Source organism: Petaurus breviceps, unplaced genomic scaffold, assembly GCF_028583685.1.
Source record: "Petaurus breviceps papuanus isolate PSGF00001 unplaced genomic scaffold, PetGlider_PUasm1.0 37, whole genome shotgun sequence".
Taxonomy (NCBI): domain Eukaryota; kingdom Metazoa; phylum Chordata; class Mammalia; order Diprotodontia; family Petauridae; genus Petaurus; species Petaurus breviceps.
The window spans coordinates 79,965,970-79,992,202 of NW_027186296.1; the positions used below are offsets into that span (position 1 = coordinate 79,965,970).

The window sequence follows — 26,233 nt, forward strand, 5'->3', positions numbered from 1 at the left end:
CATCCTTTCCTTTCCTTTCCTTTCCTTTCCTTTCCTTTCCTTTCCTTTCCTTTCCTTTCCTTTCCTTTCCTCCTAGTTTTGGAGGGCAATTGGGGTTAAGTGACTTGCCCAAAGTCACACGGCTACCTTTTTGTGTCAAGTGTCTGAGGCTGGATTTGAATTCAGGTCCTCCTGACTCCAGGGCTGGTGCTCTATTCACTGCGCCACCTAGCCACCACATAAGGCTTACTTTTTACTCAGGGTTTGGTCCAGAGTGGGGGGCTTTATGATTGGGAGGGAATTGGGAGAGAGTAGAGAGCAAAACAAGAACTGTGTTCATATTCCTGGTTCTTCAGTTTATGTGGGTTACCATGGGAGATCGACAAACTTTTCTCCTCTATAACATTATCCTACATTAGAAGAGTAAGCCACTTTGTCTGTTTTTCCATTGCAACCCTCACCTCTGTCCCCATCCCTAATTGCCTGATTTTTCTCTCAGATAGAAATCTTAATCTTAATTCTGTGTGCCACAGCCCCTGAAAAATAATTTGTTGTTTGTTTGTTTCATGTTGTTCACTTTGTTTTGTGTCTTACTCTTTGTGACCCCATTTGGGATTTTCTTGGCAAAGATACTGGCATGGTTTGCCATTTCCTTCTCCAGTTCATTTTACAAATAAGAAAATTGAGACAAAAACGATTGTGACTTGCCCAGGATCACACAACTATTTAGTGTCTAAGGCCAGATTTGCATTCAGGAAGAAGAGTCTTCTTGACTCTAGGCCCTGCACTCTATCCACTGGCCACCCAGCTGCTTCTCCTGAAAGAGAATAGGAACTTAATAATTATCTGGTTGATCAATCCACTCTTGATACGTATGTATGACTTTGTATTTATCTACAAAGTCTAAGTGAATAAAAGGAGTGAGTGTATATATGGGAGAGTATGGGGGAAGGGTGTTGGGTATTAGACTTAAACTGAAAAAAAAAATTAGGTATTATTGTGCTGGGTGGTGCAGTGTAGATAGAGTGCTGGGTCTGGAGTCAGTAAGACCCGAGTACAAATTTGGCCTCCTATGCTTACTTGTCTGTGTGATCCTAGGCATGTCATTTAACTACTCTTTGCTTCATTTTCCTCATCTGTAAAACGGGAATAACATTAGCACCTACCTCACAGCATTGCTCTGAGGATAAAATGAGATAATATTTGTAAAGCGTCTGGTATGTATAATAAATGCTATATAGATGTTAGATATTATCATGTGAAAGGCATAGTGCTTGCCCACAGATACAAAAAGACAAAAACATTCTTTTCTCAAGGAACTTACTTTTAACTAGGGTGGGGAGGGAGGAGGAGCATACAAGGACACATACCATAAAACCAAGTGGGGCAGAACACTCAACACCTGAGGTAGCACCTATCAAAGTTGATTTTGAGAGACCAGGATGAAGAGCGATGGCATTCTAATGTATGGTGATAGATATTGGTGTATTGAATTTGGGGGAAAGTCAGTAGGCTAATGTTATAGTAAGTTTATGAAGGGGAGTAGTGGGAAATGATGTTGGGAAGGTATGATGAAGTTAGATTTTTGAGGGCTTTAAATGTTAGGCTGAGGAATTTGTACTGTATTTTATTTACAAGAGGCTATAGGGAGCTGTTGGAGGCTTTTAGAGCAGAGAAGTGAGTGGTCAGACTTGTGCCTTGGGAAGATAAATTATTTGGCATTTCTGTGCAATTTAGATAATGTTAGCTAGCAGTCATGTAGTGTTTAAACTCATTTGTTAACTCATTTGATCCTCACAATAATCCTGTGATGTAGGTGCTATTACCACCTCCATTTTACAGGTAAGGAAACTGAGGATTGAAAAGAGATTAAACAATATGCCTAAAGTCACATAACTAATAAGATATGAGCTCAGATTTTTCTGCCTCCAAGTCCAGTACTGGGCTACCTAGATGTCTGAATTGGAAAGGGGACAGAAACTCTGAACCCCTTTTATAGTTGTTCCGTATTCACTGGCAGGAAAATTATTGGAAAATCTTTAAAAGGGCTGTGTGTAATTAAGAAAGGAGAGAAATCTTTACAGTCAGCAATAGGTGATATGGCAGTGGAACTGGAAGTAGTCAGATCAGTTCCCAGGTCCTTTAGGAGAAAAAGATGGTTGGTGATGGGGAGCATATCCAGACCAGTAAGTATGTCTGGGATTAATAATAATTGGAGGCTACATTTTCCTTCTCCTCCTTCCTCCTCTTCCTTTTCTCATGACATCGGAGTGCCTATACCTTTTCTCTCCAATTCTCAATGCTGATTCCAGAAAGAATATTTTCTGTGTCTCCAGTTGGAACTCTGAATGCATTTCCTCCACAATATTATACAAATAAATTATAATTGTAATCTTCTGTAGACTTCAGTAAGAAGCTAAACAACATGTATTAACATTGTTTCAGTTGTGGAAAATGCCTCTAGCATTTCAAACATTACTTAGAACCAGATTTTTGGAAAGAAACTTATTGATGAGTTGCAGAACATCTATTTGTGAAAGTTATTTCTTTTGGTAATGCCCAAATGTATTGATGACGGAATATTTTTGAAATATTATGTCAATAGCAAGAGTTTTATGTGATGCTTTGGAAAGAGTGCTAGATTTTGGAACAAGAGGTTTTGTGTTTGAATTTTCTCTCCGACCTCCTGCTCTCCTGCCCCCTGCTGCTGATTTGGTGGTTAGTTTACAGTGAGTTTTGAGCTCAGTTTTTAACTTCATATCCCTATAATTTTGTATAGGAAAAATATGAAAAATCACAGCTGGAAGAAAATGCTTTTGAAGAATTGGAAAAGGAGTTCCAAGATGTCATCAATGAACTTTCAGGAGATAAAAGTTTGGAGAGATTCAGGATGGAATATGAAAAGCTTCATGTTGTTATGAAGAAATCCTACGAAAATGAAAAGCGTCTGATGGCAAAATGTAGAGAGCTAAATGCAGAGATTGTTGTTAATTCTGCTAAGGTAGCCACTGCCCTGAAGCTGTCCCAGGATGACCAGACAACCATTTCATCACTCAAAAAGGTAATGATTTGGAAAGGAAAGAAAGAGAAAGCAGTCAGTGAGCACTTCATAAATTTAAAATATCATCCTTTTATTTTTTTTTTTAGCAGCTTTGAGCAAGAGATTTCAGCTTGAGACATTGGAGAAATATAGCTATAACAACTGATTTGTGATTAAATCTTTTTCTATTATTTTGTCAACAGGGCTGGGAATTTTCCTGGTCTAGTCAGAATAAGGGAAGTTTTAGACATTTTCATTTATCATACAATCCTCCAAAAAGAGGGAATTATTTTCACTTTTTTTTTTAGGTGTAGAGTTAAGTAGGTAAAGAATAATGACCTCACCCCCTTAGCTTACATTTGGATGCTGATCCAGGGAGCATCATGGGAATATCTAACCTTAAGTCAGATAGTTATCTACAAATAAAGGCCTTTGATATCTGCTTAGACAAAGAGGTTAAAAAGCAAAAAAAAATTAATTTTAATCTATTTTCTTTAGTTCTTTATTTTGGTCAGCAAAAAAATCCTCATTATTCCCATACACAAAATCCCCTTAAAATTCAGAATCATGTGGACTATGCTTCTTGACTCTGCTTTGGAGGATATACCTTTTTTTTTCTCAGAAACTATATTTTTCTTGGTACTAAGCATTCTCACTTTCCCCATTGCTTTCCTTCCTGCCTGTAGATAGAAATGTTTTAAGATTAAAAAAAAGTATTTTCTTTGTAAATTAAGGAAATAGAAAACACTAACCTGTCATTAACAAAATAAACTAGTCATAGCTGAATTGGATGAAACTTATCTACTGTTGCGTTTAAATATTTTTCTTTAAGTTTTAAAACTTATCTGTTTTTTAATGTTTAAATATTTTAAAGTTTTTTTCATAACTTTTAAGATAGAAAGCATGTCAGAATGCAATAGAAATAAGTAATTATACAATAGACTAGAATTTGTTTTTTAGAAAACATCATAATTATGAGCTGTAATTATCTGATAGAACAGAACAGCCTCATTCTTCTATCTCTAGTATAAATAGGGAACTTGTACATGTATTTAAATTAAGTTCAAAGATTCTTTCCCCCTAATTTTATTACTTAAAACAAGAAGAAACAACTTCCCCCTCTCCCCTCTTAGTTCATTATGTGAATTACTGGAAATTTTCATCAGCAGCTTTCTGGGTCTTTCTGGGTCACCTCAGACAATAGGTGCACATATTCTATTGGCCAGGTGTGCTTGGGAGTACCAACTCACCTTGCAGTGTATTGCCATAGATTCTTCTTCCACTCAGGCTCTGTGTTTATCTATACTATGATAGAGATATTTGTGCATGTGATGAAATTAACATATTAGTAAGAACATGAAATGGCAATATAAAAATCAGAAATATTATATAACTTAGGATGCCCTATCAACTTATTTAGATAATGTAAACTTACTTCGAATTATTTATGCAAGTATTTCATAGTATATTTTGTAGTGTTAACAATCTCATGCTCTGATTTTGTTATTCTCTTTAGAAATTTGGTGGGAATCCTAGGATTCTGGAATTAAGGAAAGGGGAATAATTGATGTAGTTGTTTTATGCAATTTGCTAACATTTAGTACTGTGTTTTGTACTCTTCTTTTCTCTGTACACAATTCCTGTTACTGGAATAATGAAGTTCTGATCAGGATTGAGGACACAACATGGCCTTTGATTTGGAACCTGCAAAGAATGTCAAAAATTTAGTCTGAATCAAGAAAACCATTAGCTTTTGTTTTTTCAGTTTTTGAAGCCTGTTTTCAGATCCTTGATTATTTCTCTATCAGATCTTGTACATTTAAGTCTTACTCATGTTAATGAGAAATAAACTTCTTCATGAATGTTTTAAGTTGAAGATTATTTCTCCTTAAAAGTGTTCCTCGAAATTCATTGGCCCCACTTCAGTGTGTTTTCCAATCCTCCTTCTGGGAGACTTACAGCTGTATTATTATTTGCAATGTTAATTAACGTTACTTTGTTAGTTATGACAAAAACAAAGGCATTTTCATTTAGGACCTCCTTTGGCTCTTCTAACTAATATGTTCCATGGTATCTCTAGGAAATAGAAAAGGCTTGGAAAATGGTGGATTCCGCTTATGATAAAGAACAGAAGGCAAAGGAAACCATTCTGGCACTGAAAGAGGAAATAGTGAATCTGAGTAAACTAGTAGAACAAGGATCAGGATTATCACTGGGCCAGAGTAACAAGTAGGTTACTAGATGTGTTTTGATTTTGAAGAAATTATCTTCTTAAAAGAGAAACCTTGACTTTCTGTATTTGTAAAGCAATTTCCTTAACTTCTTCCATAACATATTTCTGTGTTGTTGTTTGGTTTTTTTAGGTAACATAAATGCTTTACTCTTTATATTGTTCTTCTCATTCTTTGTAACCACAATCCTCTGGCTTGTGGTTATTGCCCTTCTAGGAAATTTGAATCACTTGGTGGATTTACATAATTAGTTAACAATTCCTTTGGAATGGTTGGTTTCTTTTCCCAGTATTGGTGAGTATTCAAGTTCATCCAAGTTACCAAACAAATTTTGCTTTCCATTAAGTAAATTAATCATTAAAAATGTGTTAATTGAGTACTTAGATGGTTGCTACATTTCAACAGTCAAATCAACAAGCATTTATTTAGTGCTTACTATGTGCCAGGCACTGTGTAAGCTCTGGGGATATAGAGAAAAATGAAAACACTGTTCCTTGCTCTCAAGGAGCTTGAAATAAAAATATGATAGATTTATTTTGTCTTTGCTAAACATTGGCCAACAAACAGAATCCACAGTTTATCTTGAGTTCTTACTGAGTCAATCCAAGCTTTTTCTTTAGAGACCCTGGCACCACAGGTAGAAGACAACGGGGAAGTCTGAAATAGACCTTCATGGAGTCATAGATGAGACACTGTAGTGCAGTTAGGGTACCAATCATGATGCTATTGGTAAAGAGCTCCTTCCATACACTTCTGAATACAAGCCCCTGATGGCTAGGGGAGGCTGATAGTAGAGAACAAATGGATAATTAGTCTGTAACCTGATAAGAGTTGCTGGTGTACTCTGAGAGGGCAAATAAGTAGTGGGCAAGAGTTCAAGAAGAGAGAAAGTGTGTATGAGAGTGTAATATGAAGTCTCGAGGACTGCAGAGTCTGGCTCATGCTCAAGGAGTGACATCAAAGGATATTTGGAGGAGGGCAGGGGTGTTTATTATCCTTGACTTACCTCTCAAAGATCACAAAGATATCTGATTTAAATCTAAATACACCCATACAGAGTATCCCAATAGTCTTGGTCCAGTTTTAAGTTATTTTGTCTCAGAGAGCAGAGTGTTTAGGCAAGTTGTTTAGCCTAAGGTTGTCTCTTTAGAAGAAGGGAAAGGGAACCTTTGGAGTGACAGCGTTAGGATCAAAAAATATCTTGAGAGTGAGAGGAATCATTATTTCTCTTTAATATTAATAACTAATTACTGAATTAGGACCAAGGTTTTCCCCCTTTTCTACTTCCTCTTTCAGAAATCAGTCAGGGTGGGAAATCTCAAAGACTTAACCCAGCAAGGATGGCTGAGAGCTAATCAGAGAAGAAAAGAAATTCTAAATTTAGGCTAATGGGTGTATCTCTGCTCATTGTGTTTTCTCAGACAGGTTTGGGACAATGTGGATCTTCCCTTTTGTCAGATAGGTGATATGGAAATTGATTCTTTGAACAAGACTTGGGTGGTCTAAGTCATGTACCCCCAAGACCCTCATTGGAATATATCCAGCCTCTTTTTGGAATATTCATTCTCTCATTGTTAACCAATCAGAGTTGATTGCCACCTTCAGGAATACCTACTTTTCCAAGGACATAAAAACTGTGAGCCCATCACCATGAGGGGTCTTTGGTCTAAGAGTAATGTCCATATTACCTCCTGTTATTAATAATCATGCTAGCCTTGTTAATAAAATGGTTAAATTATCTAGAAACTATTTCTCTTGAACTTTTTAAATACCATAAGAGACCAGACAGGGGTAGGGAACCTTTGGCCTCAAGGCTACATATGACCAAATCCTCTTAATAAAAGGATTTGTTTTGTAAAACTGGGACTCAGTCAAAATGTCCCACCTGAGGACCTAGAAGGCCACATGTGGGCTCAAGGCTGTAGGTTCCCCTGGACTAGAATATTGGATTGGATGAGTTGAAATTTAATAGGGATAAATGTAAAGTATGATATTTAAAGTCAATTTATTTAAATCCAAGATGGGTTTAAATTCTGGATGGGGGATTTGTAGTTAATAACCTAATCTATGAAAAAGATCTGGGGGTTTTTAGTGGACTGAAAATTCAACATATAAATAAACAGTATGATATAGAAGACAAAAAACTAATACAGTTTTGGGCTGCAGAAAGAGAGGCATAGCTTCTAGAAATGAGGAAATGAGAGTCCAGCTGGGATCTGCCTGCTCAGTCTACCTCTGTAATGTTGCCTTCAGTCATGGGCACGACAGTTTAGGAAGGCTGTTGGTAAAACTAGAGAATATTCAGAGGAGAGCAGCCACAATAGTGAAGCATGCCATATGAAGATTAGTTGAAGGGATGTTTTGGGGATCATTTGTCTAGTCTGAAGTCAAGAGAGGCAGCATGGCCTAGTGAATAGTGTTGGACTTGGAACCAGGTAGATCTGGATTCAATTGACTCCTCTAAATGTTTTATTAGCTGTGTGACACTGAATAGATCTTAAACTCTCTTGACCTCAGTTGTTCTTCTGCAAAATGAGAGGGTTGTATTAGTTGATCCCTATTTGGTCCCTCCCAACTGTAAATTGAGAATCCTTCAATTATGCAACTCAGAGTGAGCATGATAGCTCTCTTAACATATATGAAAGACTATCAAGTGAAAAAAGGATTAGACCCAGAGGGCATAACCAGTAGCAATGGATGGAAGTTTTGGGAAAAAAAAGGATAGGTTAAGCATTCAAGTATTAAGTATTCACTATGTGCCAGATACTATGCTAAGCATTGAAAATTAAAAAAAAAAAATAGTGCCTGCCCTCAAGAAGATTACATTTAACGGGCAACATATAAATAATTAGGTACATTCAATATGCATAGAGTAGATGAAAGGTAACCAACCTTAGAGGAAAAAGCTCTAGCAGCTAGGTAGGACTGGGAATGGCCTCCTATGGAAGATAGATCTTGAGCTGAATATTGAAGGAAGCCAGGATTAGGTAGAGGTGAGAAAGGAGAGCTTGCCAGGTATGAGAGAGAGCTAACATAAAAGTATGGGTGATGGGAGATAAAGTTTATGAGGAACAGGGAGGAGGCTAGTTTGTCTAGATCGTAAAGTATGTGGAAGAGAGCCAAGTGTAGAAAGAGTAGAAAGAATGCTTTTTGTATGTATATTGTAGTGAGGATTCTCTTTCAGGTATAGGCTGCTTTGGTCCTTTCCAGCTCTAAAATTAATAGATTCTATGAGTTTCTGAAAGTACTCTGAGTTGTGTGTATGTGTAAATTTAAATTAGTATATATTTGTGTATTCAAAAGGTGCTGTGAGTAATAGTAAGTAAATATGGCTCTCAAATTGGTTTAGATAGCCATTTGGGGTCTACCATGAGCAAATGACAGAAATGCAAGTTTTTCTCTTCAATCCTAGCCTTGAAGTATCTGGTTTTCTCTGGATCAGTTTTGATCCAAAGGCTGTGTTAGGACGCTTAGGTTTTCTGTTCTAAAGAGTCTAAGTCTTATAGAAGTAACTAGCTATAGTGTCTGGATTACAAACTATTTAAAGACAAACTGGTGTACTCTTCAGACAGAAGGATTATAATACTGTATGTTCTTAACAGTTACATCACCAATATTTGTCAAATTTTGTCTTTATGCATGTTTTATCTGGGTTACAATCCTTTGCTCTTTTTCTTTTGTTAAAGGATGAACAGGGTAAAAACTAATGGTGTGTACAATATTTCTATACTATGTCTTAGGCTTATCAGTTGTGACTACAGCTCTCTAATGAATATTTAAAATGAAAAGAAAAATTGTATAATTTGACAGCTGCTATGGGTTAATCAGCAATGCTTGACATTCAGTCGCTTACATTAAAATGAGCTCAGTAGGGGATAGAATCTCAGAGAGAAGACTGCCATTTCGTTTGTGTTTTGTTTCATTTTTTTTCCAGCATCAGAGATTTACTGAAATACAAGGAAGAAATAACAAAGGAACGAGACCAACTCTTGTCAGAAGTTGTGAAATTACGAGAGAGCCTAGCTTTAATCACTGAGCAGCATCAAGAAACAGAGAAATCAAAAGATGAGGCAGAACAAGCCATTTCTCAGGTCTGGGGACAAGCTTGAACACCAAGAAGAAAAAGGGCTGTCCCAAACTTTCTTTTCTGTAGCTCCTTCTGAAACTCATTTCTTCTCCCTTTCTCATCTCAAATTAATCATCTCATATCAAAAAATATTTTATGTGTTTCTATGACCTGTTCTTTCAGAGAGCTGTTGACTCTCTACTCTTGTCTGAACTACATCAGTAGAGAATATTGCCTGGAAGGGAGGCCTTGTTGGCAATTCTGTCCTGAGAAGGCTGATTGATCAGACTAGGCCATAAACTGCTGCCTACCAAGCTGGGGGAAGCAATTCCTTTTGGTCCTTCCAGTTTCAAGGACTTAAATGGGTGAATAAATCTGAACATTTTTTATACTGTAGACCAAGTGGTATTTCTTATAATTGGTGGTCTTTATGAAGTATTTCTCCCTGGGTGGCAAGGAAAAAACCATGTTCTTGATTGACATGGATTTGGGACATTGAAGAGTAAACCAGAAATCCTGTCCTCTAAAGATTTAAAAATCAGGGCTAGGGGATAACTAGTGAAAAACCCTTGTTCTGAGGTGATCCCCCTTAAAATGACACACCTAAGTAGGGTAATAAGCACTGAATCTTACCAACTGCACCGAAAAATTTTCATTTCTTTCTATTGTGCCCTTTCTGTAACTGTAGTTCCAACAAGAAATCCAACTTCGTCAGAATGAGGCTTCCCGGGAAACTCGGAAGAAGGAGAAACTAGAGAAAGAGCTCAAACAGGTTCAGAGTGACATGGATGGAAAACAGACTGAAATAAAGACACTCCAGCAGCTTGTGCAGAAGAGTAAAGAGGAAATCCAAAAACTGGAACAGCAGCTCAAAGAGCAGAAGGTATGGCATGCACATGGGCAGAGGTATTCCTGCCTCTAGAAGCAATGCCTTCCAGAGTGACCTGCTTTAGCATTTTCCATCTTCCTCTAGAAAGGTGGAGAGTATGTGACCTCCCTCCTGCATTGCAGACATCACACAACCATTTACCTTTCATATTTATTATTTTTATATTTATTTAAAGAGCTAATAGTGGGAGTTAAGACACCTTGATTTTATTCCTTTTTATGGTTTTTCATGCCTCCCCTTTTAACTCTGAAAAATTTATATTAATTCCAGGTGTGATGGTGGACGCCTGTAATTGGTGTTGCTGGAAAGTCTGAGGCTGGTGTATCTCTTGAGCTCTGGAGTTCTGAGTCACAATGGGCTAAGCTCATCTGTTGTCCACTTTAAGGTTAACATTAATATGACAAGTCCCAGAGAGCTGGGAGGGTGGGGAGACCAGGTTGCATAAGGAGGGATGAACCAGTTTTGGTTGAAAATGGAACAATCAGAGTGAGATCTGTCCATGAGTAGGCCCTGCATACAGAGAGAGACAGAGAGACAGAAACAAGGCACACATAGAAAGGGGGAGATTGACTATTGATTGACTATTAAGGTTTAAGTCTAAAGAGTATACTGAGTATGTCTTTCTTTTTAAACAATAGACTGTTTCTAACACTTTTTTGCTTAAATGTTATAATTGTTTAAGATAATATGTTAGTAGTTGTAATCCATCTTCTCTGATGGTGAGACCTCAAGGAAGATTACTTTCCCAGGTATTGTTGGCCAGAGACACTGTTTCCAAAGAATTGCTTAACCACGCCACATTCCTCTTATGACATTACAAAAAATTGCAACACGTATTCCTATGACAGTTTCTTTATTAATTCTACATGAAGCCCAGAGTTATGTATATGTTTTACATAGTACAATCTCTAGGGGGAAGATGAGCAAATTATTTGAATTAGAAAGTCATTCCTTAACTTTCTTAATGTGGTAATAAATTACCTATTAACGTCATGACTGCAGAATGACATACTTTTCCCAGAATTTGGCAATCATGATAAAAACAGAGTAGCTTATTCAGCCAAGATAGAGATAGCTTAGGTAAAATACCAGTTCCATTTAGAGTGAAAGGCTGCACTTTAGTTTATTCTATATTAATTGAAAATTTGATTTAGTTTCCCCTGTCAGAAGAGCCCCCAAGTCTGATTCATGAGGATGGTGACAGCATTCTAGAGTAATAGTTTCATACAGTTTGCTTCTCTTTTTCTTCCTCCTTCCAGTCTTTCCATCTTCTGATTCCCCACTATAGGTTCATCTTTATAAAACTTTGTTCAGGAGAGTTTTAGTAAGGGGGAAGGAAGCTGGCTGTTACTGAAATCAAGAAGGTATAAATCATCATGCTGCTGTTCCAGATTTTTGACTTAAGATGGATTAAATGGGAAAATGGCTTTGTACTGGTCTCAGTGAACTGTTCCATTTATGGAAATGTTCTAGGCATATTAATGTCGGATTTGCCTGCAGAGATGTCCTGCTCTTCTGCCCCACAGCTGATAAAATCCATTCGAATCTCCTGCTCATTTGCAATGATTATAGTGATTGTTCTGTATGTGATGCCTGCCAAATGACAAAAAGGCATTAAAATATTTATCCACCACCTGTGAGTGAGACTTCCCAGAGCTCCAGGGGAAAAAAAAGGGGATGCTCACTGTGTTATTCATTAGAAATTGTCATTCTCCCTAGTCATTTAACAGTCATTGTATTGTAAGTACATTAGCAATTTCTACAGAGACGAAAATCTATGGTTACTCTTCTCCTTCTTGGAGGCTTGTGGTACTGTCTATGTGCATATGTAGATATTGTAGTGAGATTAAAAAATATTGACTAGATTGTTTCACATCTCTCATAGATCCTAAATGAACGAGCTGCAAAGGAACTGGAACAGTTTCAGATGAGGAACACTAAGCTTCAACAGGAGAATGAGCAACATGTCCTGGCTTGTGAACAGATAAGCCAGGAGAACCAGCAGAAGACGTTGGAGCTGAAAGTAAATACAGCATGATATGTTGGTTACACAGGACTTCTCTCCCTCCCTGTTGGTTAATATGGAATTTGTCTTTTCAGTTTAAACCATTGATCCCTCTCTCTAGAAATACTGCCCTCCCACTTTACTGAATGCCTTGATATATCAAAGGCAGGTGAACACCTGCTGTGATTACTTTGTGCCCTGGGGCAGACTGTGATAATTCCCACGGTTGTATCTAAAATTGTAAACTTTATTATCAATCACATGGTTATTCAAGACCTTTCAAAATCTAGGTCAGGTGTTGGCCTTGTTAATTCAGCCTTGCAGGTTATCCCTTGCAAGAGCAAGAAATGATTCCTGTTGAGTAATTAGTAAAGAATGTTGATTATTATTATTGTTGTTATTTTGCTACTTCTCTTGGGCAGTCAAAGTGGGGAAGAGTGCCGAACAGCTTGAATTTTGCACTTATTTGCAAGGCTGTGTTAATCCATTTATATGACTGTCATCTGTGTCATTCATTTTTCAAAATGGGTTTCTGGTTCATACCCCTCCCTTAACTGAAAGACTATAAATGGTGGCCTTGTGTTCAGGTGATACTTAAACACTGAAGAGAAGAGCTTTTTATTTATCTTGTTACCTCTGAGAGTGAACACCACTAGACTCATAATCCTAGTTTGTTAGAATTTGGAATAAGAAATACATGATTCATAGAACTGCCTGGGAAATTGAGGTAATCTAATACAACCCTCTGCCTATAGGCAAATAAACATCAAAACCATCTAGGCGTAGTCGGGATTGAAAAATGTTCTTTCTGGGCACATTGTTAGTTCAAACAGTGAAGAAAATGTTGAGGTTTAGGGGTGCAGAGACCCTGGAATAGTGACACAGGTCCTGCCTCGAATGAATTCTACCCAAACCTTCTTCAGCCAAAGACAAGGTTTATTAGAATACTCATCAGGGTGGATGAGATTCTAAAAATCTGCCATATTGGCCAGCCTCTTAAGGAATCTGAGCACTTTAATGGAGGCAAGATATATCTTTTATACAGAAGATTATAGGAACAGAGATGGGTCTAGAAGGAATTAAAGGTGGGAAGTGGCCGGGTGATTGTGAGGTAAAGCTGGGCTAGGTTAGTGGTAACAGAGAGTTGGAGGTTTGGGCTTGGGACCACAATGAAAGGATTAACCGGGTGCCCCTAGGACCCTGGGCCATGTGAGAAAATCCAGGGGCTTTACCTTTTAAGGGTCCAGATCCCAAAGACATGGTCTTTTCCTTTTAGGGGTTCAGATCCCATCCCTATCAGAAACAACAGCTTAGAAGCAAAGGAATATGAGCCTGTAATTGACATTAGAGTAAAAATGCCTATACAAATATTCTCCTTTATTGACACTGTGGGACACATAGCAAAAAAGGTGCATTTGTATGTTCTCAAATCTATAGGGATTCTGCATAGAAGACAACAAGGACAACCATGTTTCTGCCTCTCCATTTGCTAGAGCTGTGATTCCTAAAGTGGTCTGATGACACCCTCCCCAGTTGTCTCCAGTTATTTTTTAAAAGTGATTCAGCAAAATTCTAACAATTCCCCCCTCACCAAAATTATCATTGACTTTAATTTTAAAAAATCAATCTATGCTCTATGTGATTTAAGGGATTATTGTATGCATTGAAGATATTGTGAAATGATGACTCAGAAATCTGAGAAAAAAATTCATCTCAATACATTTTAAGGAAATTGGTGCAATAATGGCAGCGCCTCCCTGCCTTTAATTGGAAGCATATGGGCAAATATGTGGTGCTATGGCAGGAATTCTTTTATTTTTTATTATTTTTTTTTTAATTTTTTGCTTTTTGGAGGGCAACTGGGGTTAAGTGACTTGCCCAAAGTCACACAACTAGTAAGTGTGTCAAGTGTCTGAGGCTGCATTTGAACTCAGGTCCTCCTGACTCCAGGGCCAGTGCTCTACTCACTGCGCCACCTAGCTGCCCCCAGGAATTCTTTTTTAGGTACATTTGTTACTATCCAGAATTATCTACTGACATTGCCATATGGATTTCATCTTTCATGCATACCCCCAAAATAACAGCACTTCTGTGGCATAAAACTTTGCTTCTTGGTGTATTTGGTACTGTTGTGACCTCGTGTGTCTGAAAAAAAAAGTTAGAGCCTTGTACCGTTTCATTAGGACAGTGGAGAGAATAATGCTATATATGAGAGCACTCTCAGTAGCTTAGTGAAAATTACAAAATGACTGATGGCAGTCAATGCAACACCAGTTATGGAATCATTATTTATCAAGTGTACACAAAACAACTCAGTTATAATAATGGCTTCAGTGGCCAAATCTTTCTTGACCCAACAATCAGATTTCACTCTTAAGCAAAAGATTTGATCACAGTTTTTTTTTTTAATTAGCTTGCCTACTATACTATTCAGGACATAGGTTTCCAATCTCTTTTCAGTCCAAACACTACTTTAAAAATTTAATTCCACAGACTATTTTTGCATTGTCAAAAGAGTGCTTCCTTTTATTGGGTTCAGAATTTATCATTTCTTTTCACTGAGTCCTTTGTTTGCCAAACGTCATTGTCCTTTCTCTCTCATTAATTATATAGGCTAAAGAGGAGGAAATCCATCAAATGCGACTTGACATTGGAAGACTTAACAAAATGAGAGAGATAATACATAAAAAATTGCACCAAGCTGAAGATCAGAAGGCAGAGATGGAACAGAACAAGGAAATCCTCAAAAATCAGATTGGTGGATTAGAGAAAGGTAGACTGAAAGCAGCATTGTTGTTGATCTTCATAAACATTTGATTAGTTTGATTAATGACTTTGATTGTATCTGGTGAGCTCTATGCAAAGCCCATTAAAAAAAAAAGCCCAAACAAACATAGTGTGACTCAATCCAGTCAAACAACAGTTGAAGTCAGTGAACAGCTTTTTTGGATATCACATCAAATAGCTGGTTTGACTGGTTTTGTTTACTTTTCAACAGGTAATTTTTGGCATTGTGTAAATGTCGTGTTAGACATTGGAGTTACAACTCAGTTCACCCATGCCTAATATTATCTTGTGCTTCCACATGTCTTCTGCTCTGGTTTAGTTTTTTGGTGTTTGTGTGTGTGTATGTGTGTGTGTGTGTGTGTGTGTGTGTGTGTGTGTGTGTGTGTGTAAATAAAAGCTTGTGTTGTGGCCCCCAACTTGTTCACTTGAAAGTGGTGAGTAGATTGTCACTGTATTAACTTAATGTACCTTTGGCTTTATTTTTCCCTGTTGAGAAGTACTCAATGGCTAATTTGGCAGCTGAGAAAATATTTTATGTTATCCGTTAGCCTCAGTTTTACCTGGTTATGAGAGAGGGAGGGACCTCATTAGGAAAAAAAAGAGGATACTATGAGAAAAGGATGAAGTATCATTCTAGTCCTTTGGTCTAGATACCATTTCTGAATAAGAATACATCTTAAAATTTGAACTTTCATATTTTAAAGGAGCTTCTCCCACTTAGATTGGATTATTAGAAATATTGACCACTCAAAAGCTTTCTCTTGGTGGTTTTCAGATGTGTTAAGTGATTTTTTATTAACTGGACTTTCTAGTTTTAGGATACTTTAGGTAGCTGAATCTTCTTTTGAGATGTAGTATGAGACTTTCTTGGTACCCTCATTGAAAGATATGAAGAAAACAGGAAACAGGATAATTTATTTCATAAATAATTAAATACATAGAATGCTTTTCAGATTTGAGAAGTTAGTGTTGGTAACAGTTCCAGTCTTGGGTTTTTTTTTTGTCATGCTTTACAGCGTTAGATTGAATTTTCTATCCCATACTGACATTAACAACAGCCACAGGATTACTTTCTCCTTTAATGGTTACTGTTAAAGCTATCCTTAACATTTTTAGTTTCCTGTTAATGACCTTTCCCCTTTGATGTAATATTGATAAAGGTTTCAAGTAATTTCTCTCCTTTGTTATAGAGGAGTTGTCTTTATTTTTTGTTAGCTCATAATTTGGTCTTGAACTTATTAACTTTTTCTGGTGATTTAGAGCTGGAGATTGCAAAAAAGCAAGGAGAACTTGATAAAAAGGCTATGGATGAGCTTCTGCGAGAGAGAGACATATTAAATAAGGTGAGTTTGTGATAGTAATGCTGGAAAATGAATGTTTTGCTTTGGGAATATAATATCTGTCTATAACCAGTTGTGCAAAGAAATAAAACTCACAGCAAGTCAAAGTAGATTAGAATAAATAATAGCTCTCAATTTTCCTTTAAGCAGCTGCTTACACTCTGCCTTTTAGTGTCTGTGAATTGAAATTACATTATCACCTGTGAACACAAAGGGACTTCTGAGAATTAGCATATAAAACAGTAGGGGATTTAAGAGTATTTTGTGGATTCCATTTTATTGCAGATATGTTATTTGGTATCCTAAGTAGTTGGTCAAAATCTCAGAATTCAATATCTTCCTATTTACAATTTTGTGTTAATTGAGTAAATGTAAGTGGGTACTTATAAAAATTGTACAATGCATAATATCCTAGAATAGTGGGTTAGTGATTTGTAAAAGCCCTCACTTATCCAACATACCAATCTTCAATTTTGCTTTTATTGGGAGGTGGGTTTTTTTTGTTTTGTTTTTTACAGAGTGCTCCATTTGTCTGAATTCAGATCCTGCCTCTGCTTCTTGTGACCTTGACTGAGTCCTCTGATCCCTGTGGGCTTCATTTTCCCCATCCATAGAATGAGGTAGTTGGAATAGATGACCCCTTAGATTCCTTCCAGCTAGCTCCAAATCTCTGATCTTTTAGACCCTTGAGTTCATCTTTCCCTAAAAGACCTGGTGAAACAGGCCCAGAGGTCTAACTCTAGTGGCTCTACTTTTTTTAAAGCATATTTTAATTTATTTCATTAAATATTTCCCAATTACATATAAACTTTTTAAACATTCATTAAAAAAACATTTTAAATTCCAAATTTTCTCGCTTCCCCTCGTTGGGAAGGCAAGCAATTTGATATTGATTATACATATGATGTCATGCAAAACATTTCCATATTTGCCATGTTGCAAAAGAAAACAGAAAAAAAAAGAAAAACTCCCCCTAAAAAAAAGAAAAATAGAGAAAGTTAAAAAAAAGTATACTGCATTCTGAGTTTAGTGTTTTTCTCTCTGGAGGTGGATAGCAGTTTTCATTCTGGGTCCTTCAGAATTGTGTTGGACCATTGTCTTGATCAGAATAATTTAGTCCCTCACAGTTGATCATCCTTATAATATTGCTGTTCTCTTGGTTCTGTTCACTTCACTTTGTATCAGTTCATATAAATCTTCCCATGTTTTTCTGACACCATCCTGCCCATCATTTCTTATAGCACAATAGTATTTCATTTATGCTACAATGTTCAGTTATTCCCCAACTGTGGGCATTCCCTTGATTTCTAATTTTTTGCCACTGCAGAAAGAGTTGCAATGAATAAGTCCTTTTCCCTTTTCTTTTATCTCTTTGGGATACAGATCTAGTAGTGGTATTGCTGGGTCAAAGGGTATGCACAGTTTTATAGCCTTTTGGGCATAGCTCCAAACTGATTTACAAAGTGGTTGGGACTAGTTCACAACTCTACCAACAGTGCTTTAGTGTCCCTGTTCTTCCACATCCCCCCCAATCTGATAGGTGTGAGGTGGTACCACAGAGTTGTTTCAATTTTCATTTCTCTAATCAGTAGTGGTTTAAAGCATTTTTTATATGACTATAGATAGTCATTTAATTTCTCTTCTGAAAATTGCCTGTTCCTATCCTTTGACCATTTATCCACTAGGGAATGACTTAAAATTTTTTTTTAATAGATTTGGCTGAGTTCCTTAGAGAAATGATGCCTTTGTTGGAGAAACTTGCTTTAATTCCCTCCTCTCCCATTTCCTGTTTTCTTTCTAATTTTGGCTGCATTAGTTTTGTTTGGGCAAAAGTCTTTTAAATTCATGTAATTGAAATTATTCATTTTACTTTCCATGGTCTTCTCTATCTCTTGTTTGGTTAGTGATTCTACTTTTAAGATTGGAGGGCTCCATTTACTGCTGGAGGAATTTCATGAGCTAAAAGTGTTAAATTTGTGAGTAGCAAAGATTTAATGTCACCTTTCTTGCCCATTTTTAGACAGAGTGCACATATTATTGATTAATCCCCATGATTACTTTCCTTTACCTGTTTAGGAACAGAAGATGTTAGTTATATTTTTAATTATTTCTTTAGGTTTCATAAATAGTTCCAAATTGTTTCCTTTAGGTTTCATAGATTTCATAGATGTTTCCTCTCATCCTCCTCCTTCCCACCCCCCAGTTTCACTCCACCCTCCACACTTAGAGCAAATGACTTAGCTTTCTACTTCACAGAGAGAGTTGGGGTCATCCCATGTAGGCCTGCTTCACATTTCCCCTTCATTCCCTAGCATGCCTCTGCACCACAGTCCACTGACTACTTTCTTTCTAGTCATAGAAAAAGTAAGATCCCTACTCTTCTTTAAGGCTAATTCTTCTGGATCTGCCCTTGGTTTGTTTCTTCCTACTCCTTGGAAGATTTGGCTCTTGCTGTCTTTCTCTCCAATGTTTCTTAAGTTGCTTCCTATTACTTTCCCCTTCCAAGCATGTTCAGGACTTCCCAATTCTAAAACAGCTTTCTGTTCTCTTCTTGTCTAAAACAACTTCTCTCTCTGTCTCTTTCTCTCTCTCCTCTTCACTGCTTCTGGGTACAGATCTCTCAGCATTTAGTAATATGATGTGGTACAAAGTTGCCTTTGCTGGTGAGGGAAGGTAAGTTAATAAACTTATAATAAAAAACTTATAATATATAAAAAAAACTTATAATAAAAAAAAATCAGCCCTCTGTAACCTTGACACCATGCAGCTCTGTCATCACTAGAGCTCAGTATAGGACCCCAACCTTGCTCCCTCTTATCCCACTGGCCTCCTACCCAGAGGAAGAAAAACCAAACCATCTGAGTTGGGGTAGGGGGCAAAACTACCAGTGCCAACGAGGGACAATGAGTAAATCACCAATGTTTTAGCCCTTCTTTTAGCCTGGTGAGCTCCCAGGCAACCCAGCCTTTTGCTGCCTGGACTTGGTCCAGGACCTCATCCTTAGTATACCCCATCCCACCCCACCCCACCATATACATCCCAGAGGGAGACATGCAGATCACATCCTTCCTGGGACCTGGAGCTACTCGGAAGTTTGGGACAAACCATTGTCTTGTTGCTACCAAATTCTTTCTTCCTCCTCTCCAAATCATGGTGATCCAGGATAGAAGGCTTGCTTTCCCTGCTATCTATTGTCTTTTCCCTCATTCCCATATACTTCAACCCTACTCCTCCCGAGGTCTCTATCCTGCTCTGTTCTTTGTTTGATTGTGCCCTTCTGTAATCCTGTTCTGCTGTTAACAAACTGTCTTTTGTATTAGGATTATTTCTTTCATAGTCTTTCATCTGGATGCCTTCCTCTCAATGCCCTTTGACACACTGGGTCAGGAGGAGGAATAGGCATATTCCTTACACCATACAGCTACTTCTGGACCTTTGTTTTTCACGATCACTCATCAACTTCTCATCTTAAGTTCCACTCCATCAATCTGTGCAGATTCAAATTGCTGTGATCTCCAGGTCCCAGGTCATCTTTCCTTCTTTTTCAAGGAATTCAACATTTGGCTCACAGACTTTCTTTCTGTCCTAACCCCTCCTTGGGGACTTCATTTTCTTTGTGCCCTAACCTCATCCTTGGGGACTTTGATATACACATGGATATCCCTTCAAACCCCCTGGCTTCCCTATTTATCAGCTTCCTCAAATTCTATATCTGTGATTTTACTCCATCTCAGCTGTACATAGTGATGGAAATAACATTGATAGAAAGACTATTTGGAGCTTCTTTACTTCCGTAATCTGTGATCCAGAACTTTGAATGTTTTCCCCCAGACTATAACTTTGTGTCCTTCAATCCTTCCTTCTCCATCCTCATGTGATCTCTGTTCTTTCCTTCCTGTTCTGATTTTCTAATAGATTGCCCTGCTCTGGTCTCACTTTCTTCCCTTTGGAACCTTGACCCTTTAGCTAACCAGTTCAACTGTAGCCTACCCTATACCCTCAAATCCCTTGCCTCCTTGTCATATTCCTGCTCCTCCCTTTACAAACCTAGACTATCTCCACCATCTTTTTCTCCATTCTTCCATTGATTCTGAACTCCATTGGAGGAAGTTATATAACCATACTAACTGGGTCTCCTACAAATTTATACTCTCTAGCATAAGTGGTTCCCCCAGTACTCGTGAAAATTCTTTCGGTCTTTCCTAATTACTCTTTTGACCTCTCTAGAGGGTTTGTTTCAAATCTGTTCTTCATATGTATATATGTATGCCCATATTTTATACTTATCTCTCTACATGCTTTTCCCTAAAGTAGAACATAAGTTCCTTGAAGGCAGGAACTGTTTTGATTCTTGTCTTTGTATCTTCAGCACTAAGCACAGTAGTGACACATGGTAGGAGTGTAATAAGTGCTTTCCAAATTGAATTTTTTATCTGTTTATATATCTAAGGAAAATCATCTAGTATTTTGGATAATTCTAGAAATAGTCCCTAAATTTTCAATTTTATATGTGCAGCCACCATGATCAGATTTAGTTTAAGTAGCATTTAACCTACATAACAGGCTAGGTTTTGGACATGTGATTTCATCGCCATCTCATACTTCTAGATGAAGAGACTCCCTCTACCAGTGCACCTTGCCACCTTCTCTGCAACTTAAAATCTTAGAAAGTTCCTTAGGACACTGAGAAGGTAAAGGGATTTGCTCAGGTCACACAGCTAATATTACATTAATATCTATTAGAGGCAGGGCCTGCATTAGTTTTAAGACCAGCTCTCTATCCACCAAGTCATGATACCTCTTACATAGGAGATGTAACAAATTAATGCAGCCTAATATCTAGAAAGAACTAGGATATTTTCTTCTTGAGCAGAAAAGTATTTTAATAAGAAGCACAATCAGAAAATTTTCTCTCTTTCATTTTGCTGCCATTCAGATAACTTTCTGTTCTAGACTACAACTAGTATCCAAGTTAGGCAGAGAAAATAAAAGTTTACCTTTTTTGTGTAATACATTATCATCAGAAAAAGGTGTAATTTACCTTTTGAAAACTTTACATTTTACTTTAAAATGTGCAAGAATTTCACAATGTGATTAATATGGAAACATATTTTACATGATTGCACATATATAACCTATATAAAATTGCTTATAGTTTTAGGGAGGGAAAGGGGAGGCGGGAGAGAAAGGAAGGAGGGAGAAAAATTTGGAAATCAGAATTAAAAAAAATGTATGCTAACTATTCTGTAGAGAAGTTTGTGGAACTATGGCCAAAGGGCTATAAAACCATGCATACCCTCAGTGAGGGAGGGTGGGGAGGGAGGAAAGGAGAGAATTTTTAACTCAAAATTTTAAAAATGAATGTTAAAACGGTTTTTACATGTAACTGGGAAAAATAAAATACTAAATAAAAATTTAAAAAATGAATGTGAAAATTGTCTTTGCATGCAATTGGAAAAAATACTATTTATTAAAAAATGTGCAAGAATGATGTTATTAGATATAGTCATTCTAGACTGCTGAGTTAAGATGAATTCATTTCTCATGTTAAGCATACTTGGTAACTTAAATGTTTTGGTGTCTTTTTTTCCTGTAGAACCTGATGAAGGCTGTCACTGCCACCCAGAAACAGGTAGACTTAGTAAAACTTCATGAACAAAACAAGAGGAACCTGGAAGAAGAAATCCAGAACTACAAAGATGAGGCTCAGAAACAAAGGAAGATCATTTTCCAACTGGAAAAGGAGAGAGATCGTTACATTAATGAAGCTAGTGACCTCACACAAAGGGTAAGGTACTCTTGGTTTTACATGTGAAGCGTGGTCTTTTCTCTCCTCCCTCTCAGTCTCACTTGAATTTTGGAAATGTGGCTTGTTAAAGCTTTGATATTTCACTTGTCCGGAGCTTTAGAAGACTGAATTTTGATATAATGAAAGAAAATGTTATCCCCCCAGCTAATTATTGTATACAGGTCCGGCCTGAGGCAAAATTATGAAGTTGACAACTGGTCTTCAGTCCTCTACCAGCCCTCATAGATACTTGAAGCCATTGTGCTGGCTTTTGGTCATCTAGGGCCTCTCACTGTGGTACCATATCCAAGCCTGTCCAATCTGGGAGTTTTCCATACTCTTACATTAGACATTCTCTTCTTCAATTTATCCTCCTCTTTTCCCCAAGTTCTAGTTGGCCTTATTAGTTGAAAAGCAGCTAACTAAACTATTTTATATCTAGTTGTGAATGGCTTAGGACATTCTTCCTAGTTACTCTTCCTAGAAGAATTTATATCAAAAAGTCTTTCCTACACTCAAAGTAATAACTATCTTGTGGTAGAATTTCAAGTATTGCTACAGATTGGTATGTTGATTGCAAGATATATGATATTTTGTTTGCTAAGCATCTAAATAAAGGATCCCTTTCTTAGCCTTTCTACTACGCTTCCCCTAGATATCAGGGGACAAATTTTAGTTGTCTAAAATATGCTGATAACTAGTAGTTATTCTTTGAGTGGTACACTGGTTTTTGAAATTCTTTTTCACTCAACTTATCTGGTTATGTTGAGGTAAAGAATAGCAGGAATGTTGTCAATGACTTGGTCTATATGACTCATGTCCTCATTCTTGAATTGTTGATGGGAGGAGATACCAGATAACATTGTCATTGTCTTCTCATAATCTCCTGGGTCTGGCTACGTAGAAGTCGTACAGTGCACCATATAAGTATGGCAGCTTCTTCTGATGCCGCTTATCTGCTACTGCTACCTTGTCTTTAGTCATAACATAAACCACTAGTGTAGCCTTAGTATATTCATTCCTTTTATTGTCCTGTGCTATTTCCAGGCTTATGTATTAAATAAACCCACCCCCTCACACATAACTTTAAAAAATTTTAAAACTGGGGTGGGGGAACAGAACCTCCCTTCAGCTTTGTCTTCCACCTCCTCCAATTCATGTGAAAGGTGACTCTGGTCAAACTTTGGAGCAACAGAACCTACAACATGACAAAGAGAAGCTAAATTCCTGCTGAGGACAGACTGGCAGGCTGGCAGGAAGGGGCCAGTACAGTGCTCTGGGAGCCGACCTCAGCCCCATGCAAGCCCGAGGTTTTAACCTCAAGGTGGCCTGACCAGATGCCAGCTGGAGGGACTTTAGATCACCAGCAGCTTTGGCGATTTCCAGAATTATCAACACATAGATGCTAAGGACAAAGGGAGAGGTTAGTGCAGTGTGGATTTTGGGATCTGGTAGTTTGGGAGTGTGGTCTGGCCTTTATCCCCTGGAGGGAGAAGTGACTGAGGTGCCATGGCCATGCAGCTGCTGCCATGTGGCAGCTTCAGCTCCTGGCTTGCAGATTGTAAGGGGACTAAGTGACCAGTCTGAGGGGTAATTGCTCTTGCTTTAACCTGCTTGGATATGAATTGTGGTCTAGGGTGGAGGTCCTGGGTCACATGACCAGTGAGACAGAGCTAGTGGGGGCTGCAGAGAGGGCACCCAAGTAATAGCTCTAGCAGCTGTGAAAATGCCAGCAATTTGGGACAAAGCTCCCCTGTCTGGTAGCAGAGTCCTACTGTGGCAAAAGGCTCAAAAGCCAAGTAATTGAGTGGCAACATGAGCAAGCAAAGGAACAAAGCAAGCAGAACAATTCAACTTTATACTCCTATTTTGGGGACAAAAAGGATCAAAGCATGGAACAGGAGGAAGACAGTGAAGTTAAAACTCCTGCACCAAAAGCTTCCAAGAAAAATACTAGCTGGTTACAGGCCATAGAGGACCTTAAGAAGGATTTTGAAAACCAAATAAGAGAAGTGGAGGAAAAATTGGGAAGAGAAATGAGAACGATGCAAGAAAATTATGAAATGAGAGTTAACAACATGACTGAAGAAAATAACGCCTTAAAAAACCAGACTAACTCAAATGGCAAAAGAGGCTCAAAAAGGCATGAGGAGAAGCCTTAAAATGCCGAATTTGCCAGATGGAAAAAGAATATCAAAAGCTCACTGAAGAGAATCATTCCTTCAGAATTAGATTGGAACAAATGGAAGCCAGTAACTTTATGAGAAATCAAGATACTTTTAAACAGATCCAAACAAATGAAAAAGTAGAAGGCAATGTGAAATATCTCATTGGGAAAACCACTGACCTGGAAAATAGATCCAGGAGAAATAATTTAAAAATTATTGGACTACCTGACAGCCATGATCAAAAAAAGAACCTAGAAATCATCCTGCAAGAAATTCTCAAGGAAAATTGCCCTGATGTTTTAGAGCCAGAGGGCAAAATAGAGGTTGAAAGAATCCATTGATCACCTCCTGAAAAAGATCCCAAAAAGAAAACTCCTAGGAATATTATAGCCAGGTTATGGAATTCCCAGATCAAGGAGAAAATATTACAACCAACCAGGAAGAAACAATTTGAATATCATGGAAAAACAATCAGGATAACCCAGGATCTTCTACACTGAGGGATTGAAGGGCATGGAATATGATATTCTGGAGGTCAAAGGAGCTGGGATTAAAACCAAGAATCACCTACCCAGCAAAACTGAGAATCATATTTCAGGGGGAAATATGGTCCTTCAATGGACTTTCATAGAGGACTTTCAAGCATTCTTGATGGAAAAACCAGAGTTGAATAGAAAATTTGACATTCAGATACAAGAAGCAAGAGAAGCATGAGAAGGTAAACAGGGAAAAGAAATCATAAGGAACTTATTATCAAAGTTGAACTATTTACATTCCTACATGGAAAAATGATAATTGTAACTTATGAAACTTTTCTCAGTATGAGAATAGTTGAAGGGAATAGAAATGTATATATATATATATGTATACATACATATATATGTCTATATAGGAGGGTATATGGGTGTATGAATACATATGTGAGTGTGTGTATATATGTGTACAGGTATACATAGATAGAGGGCACAGGACCAATTGAATAGAAAGGGATGATACTTAAAAGGTAAAATTAAGAGGTGAAAGAGGAATATAATAAGAGGAGATGGGGAGAGACAGAATGGGGTAAACTATCTTATATAGAAGAGGCAAGGGAAAACGGTTACAATGGAGGGGATGAACAGGACAGCATAAAGGAATGGGTCAACCTATTCTCATTAAATTTGGCTTAGGGAGGGAATGACATACACACTAAATAGGGTATCTCACCCTACAGGAGAGTGGGGGGAGGGGATGAGAGGGGGGTGATGGAAGGGAGGTCAGGCTGGGGAGGAGGGAAGTTGGAAACACCCACTTTTGAAAAGGGACAGGATCAAAGTAGAGAACAGAACAAGTGGGAGGTGGGATAGGATGGAGGGAAATATAGTCAGTCTTTTACAATATATCCACTATGGAAATGTTTTGCATTGCTACACATGTACAACCTATATTGAGTTGCTTATCTTCCCAGTAAGGATGGGTGACAAGGGAGGAAGGGAATGAATGTGAAATTCAAATCTTTAAAATCAAATGTTTAAAAAACACACACACATATATTATATATACTATTATTAATATTATTTTACATGTAACTGGGAAATAAGATATACAGGCACTGGATGCATAGAGATCCACTGTGCCCTACTGGAAAATCAGAGGAGGGATGGGGGAAGATATGGGAGAGAGCAGATTGGAGGAGGAGATATCCAGTGGGATTGCTATTTTGGAGTGGTGGGTAGGGGAAAAATGGGGAAAAAATTTGTAACTCAAAATCTTGCGGAAATGAATGATGTAAACTAGAAATTAAGAAAGCATTTGATAAAGTAAAAAAAAAATTTAAATTAAAAATTCCATTGTCCAAGTGTTCTGTTTCAACCCATTCAGTTCATGACAATGAATGACAAATGGAGGAAGAAATTGGGGGAGATTCTCAAATGATACCACATTGGCAATTATCTATATTC

The 26,233-nt window shown here is 37.6% G+C and overlaps 1 protein-coding gene across 1 annotated transcript in view; it reads left to right on the forward strand.

Moving 5' to 3' along the window:
• The window catches only part of CFAP58 (cilia and flagella associated protein 58), a 119,891-nt gene that overhangs the window by 5,561 nt on the left and 88,097 nt on the right, over positions 1-26,233 (forward strand). Inside the window, exons 2-9 of the mRNA XM_069098907.1 lie at positions 2,759-3,040; positions 5,100-5,248; positions 9,185-9,341; positions 10,005-10,199; positions 12,091-12,228; positions 14,824-14,983; positions 16,258-16,340; positions 21,934-22,125. Coding sequence (XP_068955008.1) covers positions 2,759-3,040; positions 5,100-5,248; positions 9,185-9,341; positions 10,005-10,199; positions 12,091-12,228; positions 14,824-14,983; positions 16,258-16,340; positions 21,934-22,125 — 1,356 coding nt within the window. The remainder of the gene's footprint in view (positions 1-2,758; positions 3,041-5,099; positions 5,249-9,184; positions 9,342-10,004; positions 10,200-12,090; positions 12,229-14,823; positions 14,984-16,257; positions 16,341-21,933; positions 22,126-26,233) is intronic.